The sequence below is a fragment of the Phyllopteryx taeniolatus genome, chromosome 9 (genome assembly GCF_024500385.1).
Source record: "Phyllopteryx taeniolatus isolate TA_2022b chromosome 9, UOR_Ptae_1.2, whole genome shotgun sequence".
Lineage (NCBI taxonomy): Eukaryota > Metazoa > Chordata > Actinopteri > Syngnathiformes > Syngnathidae > Phyllopteryx > Phyllopteryx taeniolatus.
This window is the reverse complement of record NC_084510.1, coordinates 30,613,539-30,626,473: the sequence shown is the minus strand read 5'-3', so window position 1 is coordinate 30,626,473 and position 12,935 is coordinate 30,613,539. Positions and strand designations below refer to the sequence as shown.

The 12,935-nt window shown below is 46.9% G+C and overlaps 2 protein-coding genes across 4 annotated transcripts in view; one reads left to right on the top strand and one right to left on the bottom strand.

Annotated features, from left to right (window-relative positions):
• cenpp (centromere protein P) overlaps nucleotides 1–990 on the top strand; it is a 69,056-nt gene extending 68,066 nt beyond the window's left edge. The window contains exons 8-9 of the mRNA XM_061786371.1: nucleotides 88–179; nucleotides 329–990. Of these exons, the coding sequence (XP_061642355.1) occupies nucleotides 88–179; nucleotides 329–459 (223 nt within the window). The 3' untranslated portion in view covers nucleotides 460–990. The remainder of the gene's footprint in view (nucleotides 1–87; nucleotides 180–328) is intronic.
• A 130-nt stretch (nucleotides 991–1,120) lies between these two features.
• ippk (inositol 1,3,4,5,6-pentakisphosphate 2-kinase) lies at nucleotides 1,121–12,722 on the bottom strand. Of its 3 annotated transcripts, XR_009790304.1 has the most exons (15): nucleotides 12,310–12,561; nucleotides 9,542–9,601; nucleotides 9,168–9,263; nucleotides 7,668–7,734; nucleotides 7,448–7,566; nucleotides 6,580–6,669; nucleotides 6,453–6,511; nucleotides 6,316–6,388; nucleotides 4,848–5,003; nucleotides 4,647–4,773; nucleotides 4,022–4,157; nucleotides 3,435–3,537; nucleotides 3,258–3,352; nucleotides 2,473–2,892; nucleotides 1,121–1,851 (listed from the first exon to the last, which is right to left on the bottom strand). XR_009790304.1 is itself a non-coding variant. In XM_061786368.1 (14 exons), exons 1-14 carry the CDS (start codon nucleotides 12,388–12,390, stop codon nucleotides 2,676–2,678), a joined length of 1,479 nt encoding a protein of 492 aa, XP_061642352.1. In that variant the 5' UTR covers nucleotides 12,391–12,561; the 3' UTR covers nucleotides 1,121–2,675. The 3 variants fall into 3 exon arrangements, 2 of the variants coding, with proteins under 2 accessions (XP_061642352.1, XP_061642353.1); XM_061786368.1 differs by having other exon boundaries at nucleotides 1,121–2,892; XM_061786369.1 differs by lacking the exon at nucleotides 9,542–9,601 and having other exon boundaries at nucleotides 1,121–2,892; nucleotides 12,310–12,722.
• Nucleotides 12,723–12,935: the final 213 nt, after the last annotated feature.

Genomic DNA, 12,935 nt, shown 5'->3' with positions numbered 1-12,935 from the left:
AATACAAGAAATTTTTATTTACTCATTTGGAAATGTTTTCTTTTTTGAATTATTTCTCTTTTTCTTTTCCTCGTTCCTGCCGGTTAGGTGCACGTTGTTGGTGAACTGGTTTGTGGACGTGTCCAAGGAGGGCAAGGTCACACCGAAAGTGGACCTGCTCACGAAGATCCCAAACAGAGGTGAGATGCTCCTCTCTCGCACATCTGCAATGTTCACTAAAGCAAGAATAAATATTATCGAAACTTCCATTAAAAGCGAGCATTATTCACATAACTTATGTGGTCAATTAAGGTAGAGTCATGATGAAAAACAATAATTGTGTGGGCAGCGTTGCAGTTGTTCCCGTCTCAGGCCGTAGACGGCGCCGCCGAGGCCTTCCGCGGCCTGACGAGGCTGCTCGGGCCCGAAGCCGCCTTGGAGGAGGTCATCCGAGCCGCGGGACTCATTACAGACGACTGAAAAATGGAAGTGCCATGACTCATTAATTTTCAGTATTATTAGTTGTATAGAGGATAAACAATGTATTATATTGTCTGTCCGCATGTGATGCAGCACAATTTGTGTTCAAATAGCCGTTGGTTAAAGTGTTAAAACGCCGCCACGTACATGCTATTCGTTAGCCTGTCTCAGGTGTTTCCCATTGTGTGTTAGCATGAAGCTAATGGACACCAAAAGTTGTTTTGAATTGTCTTTGTTTTATGTTTAGTTTGAGTCGGCAGTAGAGAATGTTGAGGGAATGCGTTCGGAATCATTCGTCCGTCCCTAAACATCCCCAGTAGGGATCTTTCTTGGACTTTTGGGTCAACTAAATAAAAGAAAGGCACGATATAGCTTGAGGAGATGGGAAAGGTGGAGGACAAGAAAGAGGACGAAAAATGAGAAAGGAGGAGAGGGAGATGGAGAGGAAAGACGAGACAAAAAGATGAGAAGGGGAACGCTAAAGAATGACAGGGAAAAAAAGGACAAACAGAACACTGATGAAGGAGAAGGGAGAGCTGGAACATAGGTGAGGAGGAAAAATGGAGGGAGGATGACTGGAAACGAGAACAAGGGTGAGCGGGAGGGAAAATAAAGATGGTGAAAGATTGGGGAGGAGGAGAAAAAAGAAAGCGGAAGGCTGTTGTGTGTTTCAGTGTTTTGTTTTATTATTATTTTGCTTCAGTATAAATTGTGTGACAGGAGAGCTCAAAATCTACAAAAATAAATAATTTACATACAAAATGGCAGACAAGCAGCCTTTGTATTCGCAAATCGTTTTTACCCACACACACACACACACACACACGCGCCCACGCTAAACCAGGAGTGTCCGAGGTCCATTCATTATTTTCTCTGAAAAAAATGATTGTTATATTTTATTTTTCTGTGATCATTCATCCATACTGTAGGTGGCGCACCCCTGGTCAGTTGACACAAAACATCCCGGCAAACTTTTTCAGAGAGGCCCTGAACGCATCTCCGAGCTGAGGATTTCACATTGTAACCATTTCACACACGCACACGCGCCAGCCAATAAGCAGATGGGACACTCCCAGGAAATGCCATCACAGTAACCCCCTTTCGCCCAGGTCGGAATATTACCGCCCCGGGGTGCCGTTTCTTCATGTAAACGGCAGATTTGAAGGCAAAAAAATGCGGTATGAGCACCGTGCGTGAAGGGGAACAAAGTCCGAGGTGTGAAGTGTAACACCAGACGCTCACATCTCCCAGCAAATTGCCGCTGTCCGACATCTTCCCTAATCGAGTCTTTGCTGGGTTCTGTGTGAACAGCAGCGGCACAGAATTTTCCACCGAGATTGGTAGTTTCAACAAGTCTGTTCAAAAGGGACCGCCGGGACGGGTGCTCCTGCCCTGTTGGATTGAAAGCCATTATCACCGTCATCCTTTAATGATCTGATTACTGTGTGAAAGTGCGCACAGTTGTAACAATGTCCGGCTTTGCTGAGTTGTTTGGAATACGGATAAATGTTGGCTTGATTCTGGCTCTGATGTGGTTATGGTTCCAATCCGGCACCTCCGCGTGAAGCAAGTGTGACGAGAAGTTTTGTCTTTTTTTTTTTTAAGAGCCATTACACGGAATCTTTTTATGAAACAGGCTCGTGACAACAATGTTTCGGTTCCGATTATTCGCCTCTGTGTGAAACTGATGACAATGTTATTCATTTGTTTAAGGCCCTAACATAGAATCTCTGTGTGAAACAGGACAAAGTTCCAGCTCTGATGCACACCTCGTGTGTGAAACTGCCTCATTGCAACAATCCGCCCCCACCCCCCAAGGCTCTAATGCAAAATCTGTGTGAAACAGGCTCAGGACCACAATGTAGGATCTCTACGTGAAACGGGCTCACACGCAGACATACATGCACGTATACACACACACGTGCTCATATTAGTCCAAATAAAAAGGAGTTCCGGTTCCTCAGTAGATTGGCAAAGGTCCCGCATACATTCAGGAAATGACATCATCATTACCCGCCTCTCTTGGCACTATCCAGGTAAGCAGCGTCGGCACGGAGACGGCCAAAACGGTTGCCAGGGAACCGGGCGCCGTCCATTCAAGGAGACAAACTTGCCACCCGACCTTCCGAAGTCAAAACAAACAGAAAGTGAAGGCAGAAGAGAGCAGGAAGCGGCTTCCGCGACGCGCAACAAAGGCGACGGCACCCGCCCGGGCGTCAGACGGGCCTGAAGAGCAGCGTGGTGCAGTCGTCTCGGTCGGCCTGAGCGGCCGAGAGCGTCCTGGTGTAGCACGACACGATCTTGTGGTCCAGGCCCAGCTGCAGCGGGATGCTGTCCAAGGGCTTGGGGTCCAGGTCCAGGATGGACACAGAGTAGGAGAAGGTGGGCGGTCTCGACGACAGGAAGTCCCGCAGGCGACGCTGACCGCACAAACTGGGGGGGAACGGCACCAAACGACAAGATAAGCAGCACAAAAGGTGAGAAAGTGACGTTTTAATGTGGGCAGCACGTCGACCAAGTGGTTAGCGTGTCTGCCTCGCCGTTTGGAGGTTCTGGGCTTGAATAGCATGAACTTACAAGAGTGTTTCAAGTCGTGTGTATGAGAGCGTTGCACCACATGTGAGAGCAATTAATGTGAGAGATTAAGTCGTGTGAAAAAAAAAAAAAATCAGCATTGTGTTTTCAATAGTGTGTGTGTGAGAATAGTAATAACAGTGAATGGGAAAAAAAATGCTGTAGTGTATATGAGAGCATCTGAGTGGTGGGTGTGAGAGGGGATTCTACATTTCCACACTCACACATCGTCGTCGTCTTGGAGGTCGTCGCCGCAGGGCACGAGGGCGACCATGATGGAGCAGTCCTTGGCCGTCATGGCGACGCGGTACTGATGCACCTGAACGCAACGCACGACGCTCACAAACGGGAAGCGGGCGGGGCGGGCTCGGCCGCCGCCGGAGCGACGCCGTCCGTCTTACCTTGGACACGGCAAAGTCCAGCGAGCCGTCGTCCTCGGCGGGACATTTGCGCAGACGCTCAAGAAACGCCTCGTTGTACGGACCGTCCGCCTGCAGACGACTTCTGGGGGGCGGGAAAGGAAGCGATGTCAGACGTGGCGAGCACCAGGACGACGATGTCAGTTTGGTTCTCAGAGTGGAAAAAGAGCGAGCGCCCGGGAGGGCACATTCACGATTGCCTCTCACACACGCACACTACTCAAACACAACTGAGAAGCTTTTTTTTTTTTTTTCTCGATGCACACACTTTAATAAAAAAAAAACTCAAACAACTGATGTTTTTTTTACCTCGCTCTCACACACACACACACTTCAACTCTCACACTGAAAGTCACACACCCAAACACACATGATGAAACACTAGGACTGATTTTTTTCCCCTCTCAAATTCCCTCGTAAAATGCTCTCACACACTAAAGAAACACTCACACCCTCTCCTGGATTTTTTTTTAGCTGAGACACTTAAAACGCTGTCACGCTCACACACACCAAAAGGACTTGCGAGGGACACGCAGGAAGTGTCAGACTGGCCGGCCCGAGCACGTTACCTCTCTTTTGGGAATTTGCGCAGGTGTTGCTCCACTCGGCGATAGAGGGGATAAAGGCCTTCGATGTTCAAGTTGTCCAACATTTGCGTCTGGAGGATGCGGGACAGAACGCTGTCGCCGGGTAAACCGTGAGAGCCTGCACGAAAGCGGACGCAGCGCACGGCACCGGCGTTTAGTCAGCTACCGAAACGCGACGGGTGAAGTGATGCAAGGTCACCGGGACTTAGTCAGTGTCACCATAATGAAGGTGCCGCACAACATCTACAGTCGGTGTGACATCAACATGATAACGAGATTATGTCACCAGCACTTAGTCGGTGTCAACACGACTGATGAAGAGATGCTATGTCACCGACGATTAGTCTTATGAGGTGTCATCAGGACTCATGGGTAATGCTATGTTACCAGCATTTAGTCTGTATCATCGTGATGAAGACATGCGACATTACTAGCATTTTGTCAGTGTCCTCAAAATATGAAGAGACGCTACATCGGTGTTTAGTCAGTGTCACCAGACAATCAGTGTCATGGCAATCAAGGGATGTTTGTGTTACATCACCATCATTTAGTCAGTGTCATTGTCATCACGACGACGCGACAGACTGAGAGTGTGGTTTTGTCTGACCGTGTCGACTTCTCTCCTTGTTGAAGCGACTGGCCTCGCAGAAACTCCGAGCCTCTACCCGTCGGTCCGTCACGACCCCGCCGCCTCCTACGCCGCCGCCGCCGTTCAGCAGGGCGTTCACCAGCACCTGCGTGCCGTAACCTGAGAACTTCAGCGAGGCGTGTCCGGAAATGTCTGCGAGCGAGCGTGGCGAGCGGTTACCTGGATGAAGTCGCCGAGGACGGCTTTGCCGCTCACGTGAGTGTGGATGCGGTTGTTGCTGTACAGGAAGTAAGGTTGGAGGTGGTACAGCAGTGAGTTCAGGTCCGACGAGTCCTCGCTGCAGCCGCCGTGGCCGCTGTATATACACTGACCCCCCTGACACACACACAAATGATGACGTCATACAAAGTTGCATAAATGAGCATCCTGCTCATTGCTTCTTTTTTTGCCCGGTCAGTGTTCTGTAAAAAGAAATGAACTCGGAATGAGACCACCCGGCAAATAAAATCGGTTATTTCAATAATAGAGCAATTTAACCATTTCCTTTCAGCGCTTATCCTCACTAGGGCGGCGGGCTGCTGGAGGCGGGGTACACCCTGAACCGGTCGCCAGCCAATCGCAGGGCACGTAGAAACAAACAACCACTCGCACCTACGGGCAATTTAGTTGTCAAATAACCTAGCATGCATGTTTTGGGGGATGTGGGAGGAAACCGGAGGGTCCGCAGAAAAGCCACGTCGTCCACCGTGCCGGCAATAATTTAACATTGTAATCATTTTGAAAAAGTAATTAAATTGTTCACAATTTTAAAAACAATAACTAAACAAGTTACACGGTGGATGACTGGTTAGCACATCTCCCTCACAGTTCTGAGGATCGGGGTTCAAATCCAAAATTCAATTTTCAAAATTCAAGTTCAAATTTATGTGCCCTGCGATTGGCTGGCGGACGGTTGAGGGTGTACCCCCCCCCCCCCCCTCTCGCCCTTTGAAGATGGCTGTGATAGGCTCCAGCACGCCCGCGACCCGCGTGAGGAAAAGCGGCACAGGAAATGGATGGATAACTAAACAATGAACTAAATGATTATTATAATGATAGCGCTAGAAGTTTATAATAATTCAATACAAATTAAAAATATATATTTTTAAATGTTTAAATGTACAAATAATTATTTTGAGTCAGTTAAAGTGTGGCTGTAAATTGACCTTAAACCAGTGGTTTTCAAACTGGGGGGAGCGCCCCGGCGTTATGACGGGGGGGGGGCCCACCATGAACACTTTTCATTCATAAGTTCCACCCAGAAGAGGACTTCTGATTCAGCTTTGAGGCTGCAGTTTCAGTCCAAGACTTTCGGTTTGGAGTGACAATAGGACACGGCCGCACATCGTTGTTTTTGTTGATTCCCAAGGAATAATGTTTGCAAGCTGAGCGGAGCCGTATTTATTCAAAAACTGTGTGTGTGTGGGGGGGGGGGGGGGCTGCAAAAGAAGTTTGGGAACCACTGCCTTAAACAAACAATTTAACCTCTTTTTGTTATTGCCCAATTATTCAATAAAGTGAATTCTGGGTAAATGTCTATTTTTGGTTTTTTTATTTCACGTGTTCTTTTATTTTATTCTTGACAACAAATCAATGGCCAAACGATTTAATGAGACAAAAGGAACGACGGCGCTTAAAGCTGAGCGACCTTAAAGATTTTGAAGTTGTTCTGCGGTTCTTCTATGAGCTGCCGGACGGCAAAGTGCATCCTCTGTCCGCTCCTGCGGGAAGGAGCGGAAACGTCAGCGCGGCCGTCGCGCGGGAACGAAGGCGTCGGCGACTCACCCCGAGAACAAGTCCAGTGGGCAGTACAGGCTGCGTCTCTTCCAGCGCCCGTTGGCCACCTGCCAAAGTTCACAAACGCAACGTCGGCGTCGGTGGCGGCGGCCTCGGTGGCGATTCGGGGCTTTACCTTGTAGTGTTGGTGCATGCAGAAGCGACACACTTTGCTCTTGACGTCTCTGCCGATGTGCTCGGCGGACGGCAGGAAGCCGCACTTGGGCTGAAACGCGCACACGCGAGGAACACGATGTGAGAAAAGCGCGACGTCGCGCTCGAAGGAGAAGAGCAATCGAAACATCTCGCCCTTCCATTAGACACCTCGCACCTTATTCTCACGCCTTGTACAACTGGATGAAAACATTACAAAACAGAACGTCTCATCTATTCATCCGAATCTAAATCTATTGATTATCATCCATACGTTTGCTGATCATTTGTTTTGGTGGCTAAAACAAAAAAAAAACAAAAAAAGCTACAGAAAGATCAAATAGAAATTGAAAATGCTTCTTTTGGGGTTGACACACACGCACGCCATTTCGATTTCATTGGACCAAAAGACAATTTCCGTTGAAAAATCTTTTTCATTGAATAGTATTTGAACTATTAGCGCTTGTCATCATTCACACGGTGTTTCTAAGACAAATGATGTCCCGAAGTACCCATTTTAATGCTAAAATGTGTCCGAAATGAAGTTTCTGTACATTATAAATATATATATATATATATATATATATATATATGAATATTCTGTAACGTGGTGGCAAAAAAAAAAAATCCAATCAAATGTGAAAATGATTTTTGGCAAAATACTGCCTAGCGTACGCTAATTATTTATTGTGTCGTAGCATCTCTTCTTCAGACAATCAACAGTTTGCGGTGATTGGAATAACAAAAACAGCAAACATCATTTGCTGAATCGGCATTTAATTGCGGGGGCGGAAATGAAATATTTACGATATAGCATACGAATATCCTCTCGAGGCGGTGTGTGCGTTTACCTTGATTTCCACGCAGAGCGGCGGCGTGTGCGAGCGCAGCGGGGGGGCGGGCGAGGTCAGGTTGGGCAGGCAGAGGGCGCAGCCGCTGTAGATGTCCATCACTTTGTCGCGCCGCCACGCTAGCGCGCGCGCAGCGCCGAGCCGAGCCAAACATCAAGATTAATACTGGGATCTTTCCGCGCTCAACGTTTGCACATTTGGCTCTTATTGTATTCGTTACCGGGCCGCTGGTGTTGAACTTTGATTGACAGCTGACGCACGAACTCCATCGGCAGCTTGACCACTTCCTGGAAGGGTGCAGAAAATCGATGTTAATTCCCGATCTTGTTTTTGTCGGAATGTCGTACTTTCGTCTAATATTGCATTTTTTCCGAACATTTTGCTAGTTATTTTCCTCTCTAATATTTTGTTATTTCTGTCGTTAATGTGGTTGTTTTTAGTCGTATATTATTTTCAAATATTTTGGCATAATTTATATTTTTCTAAGCTTCTATTTAACATTTGTTTGAATATGTATCATATTTTTTCTACTGTTTTTATACTTTACTATTTAATATTTTGGGTCGTTGCATTTTATTTTTTTTTGTCTTATATTTTTGTATTTTCCATCTAAAATCTGTATTTTTGTAGGGATGTTTTTTATGATTTGCTATTTTTACTATTTCATGTTTCAGTATTTTAAAAAAATATATTTTTCTCCACTTCAATCTAAGATTTTTCTTAAATACTTTGTCATTATTTGTACTATTATTTTTTGCATTCTTTTCCCATGCAATCTTTGCATTTTGGTGATATTTTCCATTTTTTAAACGTTTGTCATATTTGATTGACAAACGTGTCTTCGCTGTCTTCCTTGCGTCAAAGCTCGCGCAGCGGCACGATGGCGGCGATCGTTTCCGGCGCACGCACGTCGCCACAATATTTCATTTGTTTCATCTCCGACACGATAACGAGAACGATGTGGCTTCTTGTCCTCCTCCGATCTTTCTTTTTAAAGCGCCACGCCAATAAAACGACTTTTGCGGCTCGTCGTCGGCAAAGATGAGGGGAAACGAGCGCGCGGCGGCGGCATGCGTTGCCGTTCAGATGGCAACTTTGGCGAGGGGAGCGAGTGGGCGTGTGCGTGGGAAACGGTCGAGCGTTAACGGGTAATGTGTTGACAACAAAAGTTGAAAGAATGATTTATGTTTTTTGAAAGAATGCAGCAACTCAAGATGATGCAAACTTTCTCTTTGTTTTCAGGCACTCGTTCAAAAGCACACAGCCATCTTCAAGCTGAAAACATCCTAAAAAAAAAATGGTTGCACTATAACAGAACATTCACGCCAACCTCAACACTCATCTGACTTCATTGTAAATGTAACTTCCCAAGCCCGAACCCTGACCTAACCCATCCCGAATCCCAAAGCGAAGCCTCAATCCTAAAGTCCAAAATGTTGCATTTTAGGCCCCAAAACGACATCGGCGATGTGTCAACTACCGCTGGAATCGTTGCGCAATCCGCTCAAAACGCAATTTCCTCGTCTTGCATTGGCAACGTTTGCCAACGAGAGAAAGTCGAGTGAGTGTGTGCGTGAGAGGGAACGTGTGCATGAGAAGAGTGTGCGTGTGAGTGAGTGTGTGTGTGTTGTGTGTGAGAGCATGTTAGTGAGAGAGCGTGAGAGAAAAGCGATTGCGAGAGAATGAATGAATGAGAAACTTGTGCGTGCGCGCATCTTACTCCGCTGTGGACGAACTTGTCGCCCAGCAGGCCGCTCATCACGTTGGAGCTGAAGTCCACGATGTTCTGGATCTGCCTGAAGGCCTGCTCGGCCGTCTGAAACGCACACACATTCGTAATAAGCGCACGTGTGCACACGCGCGCACGCACAGCTATTGGGGCTGGGGGGAAAAAGACATATTTGCATACTGACTCGGCAGCGAGACGAGTTGATTCACAAACCGGTTTAACATGCCGCCGCCGCCGCCGCCGTTCGACATCCCGAGAACACCACGCGCTTTCAAAACTATTTGAAGACGCCCACCGCCGAAACGCGTGTCGGTTCATGCCCGACGGAAAAGCAAAAAGTTGGCACAAAGGAGCGGCCCGTTCACCTGCGGCGGGTTTTCGGAGTCCTCGGCGGGATACTTGAGCAGGCGCAGAACTTTGGACAGCTGCGAGGGAGGAAAGACGCGAAAACAAACAAAGTCAATATCACGTTGCATTCCAAGGTCATGACATCAAAATGAGAGCATAGTGTATTTTTCATATTTTTTCCTCCCTAGTACAAACTCCAGCATTTTTCAAATGGCCGCCTAAGGCGAGACGCTCGGGAGCGAGAGGGGACGGGCGGCCGTCGTTCACGTCCCGTTTTTGCTCTTTCCTACGTTGGGCCAACTTCTTGTTCATGCGACTTTTGTGTGTGTGGGGGGGCGGTCACTGCGATGATAGGATATTTGTATCCACAACTACTGCAACATAGATGCCATTTATTCTCCTGTCTATGGCATTTCCATTATGCGTTAGCATTAAGCTAGATGTGACGTGCTGCTCTGATACCTTGTATTTACACTTTCACCACAATAATTAAGTGTTGGGTTTGGGATCATTGTAAAACACAGCGCTTCAGGGGACACAAACAAGATGACTAGTTGGCTGTGCGTCACTAATTAGAAGTCAAAAACGCAAGTGCCAAGTGCTTTGTCCCTGGTTCACTGTACTAACAATTGTTTGATCGTGGCATTTTATTCAACTTTATTTGAATGTATTAAAACTGAAATTTCCCATCGAGGGGAGCTCAGTTTGGATCCAAACGTGTTTTGAAAGCACCATTTTGTTGTCATTTGACTTCAAGCCTCGGGGCTTTTCATACAACCTTCCCATTTATTATTATTATTATTTTTTTTTTTATAAACTAACATTAGTTCTTGTCATTCGTATAGAAAGAGAGACATTTTAAAATAAAGGTATTTGGCACCCGTTTCTTCAGTGTAGACTTTGCCGACTTTAATCCACCGCTATAGAAACATCACTGCAATACAAAACCGCAACATCACATCATCTGGAGCGGTTCACCATCAATATTTATATGTAACAACATGACAAAAACACACCTAGTGTAAATCAAAACATAGTCACCGGAGATGACGGTTGTTAAATATATTAATGTGCGCAGATTGATACTTGCTCCTCCCAAATTTTGCTCATCGAACGTCCGGAAAAATACTGACAGGATTGCGCGCGAGCCCGCTGAGGCCACGTTGAAATGGAATGGAATTTGATTTTGTGTCGCGCCAAATCACAAGAGACGTTGTCTCAAGGCACTTTACGCAAGGGGGCGAGTCTCAAACCACATTCCCGCTCAGGTCGTAAAAACGCCAACTGAAGCCCACGTCGGCGAGTGCGAGGAAATTGCTCGGAGTTCATCCCGGTCAACTTTCATGGCCGGCGCTGCCGAGTCAGAAGGCGCTGGGGAGATTAGATCGGCACGGCAACACGGACAGGCTGGAACCCGATTGGACAAAAAAACTGAGTGCAGCCAAGAGAAACACTATGAAACGAAGAGATTAGACCATTTCATGGAATACAAATGTAGGTTGCCAGTTGACAGCACACCACTGACGACGACGAACACAAATACCTAGTTTTCATGCTTGCCAATTTGCCAAAAGTGGCCTCGAGAAGGCCAAAAGGTGCATTTAGACGCTAACAGAATATGGCAGTAATAGGCCGACATTTGGCATTTTGACACATATCGCCATTTTTTTTTTTTTTTTTTTTTTTAAATTATCCCACGATTGATAAGGGATCCATTTAAAACTGGGTTAACTTCAGGGAACTATTTATTCATCCACATTTTCAGCTGCAGCTGACCTTGGGAAGTCCCTGGACTTTTTCTTTTCGTATAAACTTAAAACCAAGATACTATTCAATTAACACAGCAATTTTAAATTATGGGAAAACAATTTACTGGAAAAAAAACTTTAGGCAGCAACTTATTTGGTTAGGTTTTCATTGAACTTTCCAAGCCTGGGAGCTCCCTGCACTTTTTCTTACAATTACGAAACAAAGATATCTTTTGTCCAAGATAAAAAAAAAATTAAAAAAAACTTCAACATGTTGCAAATCGGAAAAGCTATTTAATAAAAATAGGCTCAAAGGCTTTTAAACCAAGTGTTGGAGTTTATATTAATCAAAATTTTGATACCAATATTTTCCCTTTTATTGCAAAAGAATATCAGCTCCAAATATTGGTTATTGACTATTAATAAATGGTTCCTGGCTTGAAAAACAAAGCCCAAACATATTGGTCTCTCTCTAGCATATGACGAAATTGTAAATGAACTTTTCTTGGGATTTGCATTAACGCAGCTCAAATGATGCAAAACCGAGCCGTCAGTTTCTTTCATGTCCCCCCAAACGGGCGGGCAGAGGGCAGGCGGGCAAGGGTAGGCGGGCAGAGGGCAGGAGGGCAGGGGCAGGCGGGCAGGCGTGCTGTCCCGCAGCCTGCGAGAACGCGACGTTGTGCCGCCATCACTTGTTGCTCAACGTCAACGCGCTCGGGGGCTGGTCCGCCGCGTGTCCCTGAACGCACCTCGGTCACGCCGGCTGCCACCGGAGGGAGAGCACCTTCGGGAAGCTCGGTGAGCTGACCCCGCTGACCCCGAGCCCACATATCGACGTGTCGGTGACGGTCTTTGTGACGTTTGTAGGATTGGAAGCCCGTTCCCATTGATTGCGGCCAAGCTAGCGAAATAGCCCGCCGACCTCCGCCGTCCGCTTTAAAGACACATTCCCCGGGATGTTGTGTTTCCGAGGCCGGCTAAAGGTGAGCCCGAGCTCTTTAGCCCAACTTGCCCCCCTGTTAGCCTAGCCGACTCACCTGTACGTGGGAGACCACAAGGCTCTTGTTGCCCTCGCCGTGGTACCGCCAGTCGTTCTCGTCCATCTTGTCCACCTCCATCGCGTTCGGCCCCCGGTTACTTTACAAGCTCGCGAGGCGTCCGCGTCCAAGTCCTCCAACTAGTTGCCAGTCAGTCAGTTAGCAGCGCATTCGCACAGCTACTTTTGCGACAGTTTTGCCGACTGGCGCCTGCCAGCACACTCCTACTTCCGCTTACCCTTTCAAAGTAAAGACCGACTTGCGTTAACGTCCGGATTGCTTTAAACATTTTCGACAAACATATTATTCCTTTTACACATTTCAAAGGTATGACCGTTAAATGCACGTGTAGTACATTTAAGAACATATACGGATTTTATCCCAAATATTTGGTGACGAGTGCCTGAATTTTGGTAAACGGTTTAAATCGGACGCAAAACGCATCCGCTCGGACGCACACGCGAACTGCGCGAGCTTGACGCGTTGCTTTGATTGACAGGCTGACCGGCGAATCCCCGTCACCTAAACCGCGGGGCGTGGCGACCACGCCTCTCTGATTGGTCACGGTCTTGTGTACGGACGGATCTTCCATGTTTTTCTTTTTTTTTTTCTTTGTCATAATCCCG

Bases quoted from the DNA above. Each gene is read 5' to 3' on its own strand.
- ippk (XM_061786368.1), bottom strand. From the start codon at position 12,390: ATGGAGGTGGACAAGATGGACGAGAACGACTGGCGGTACCACGGCGAG. The intron at 7,735-9,167 runs GTAAGATGCGCG...GCACCCTTCCAG, and splicing joins ACAAGTTCGTCCACAGCGGA to GAAGTGGTCAAGCTGCCGAT. The intron at 3,353-3,434 runs GTAAGACGGACG...CGTTGCGTTCAG, and splicing joins TGGACTTTGCCGTGTCCAAG to GTGCATCAGTACCGCGTCGC.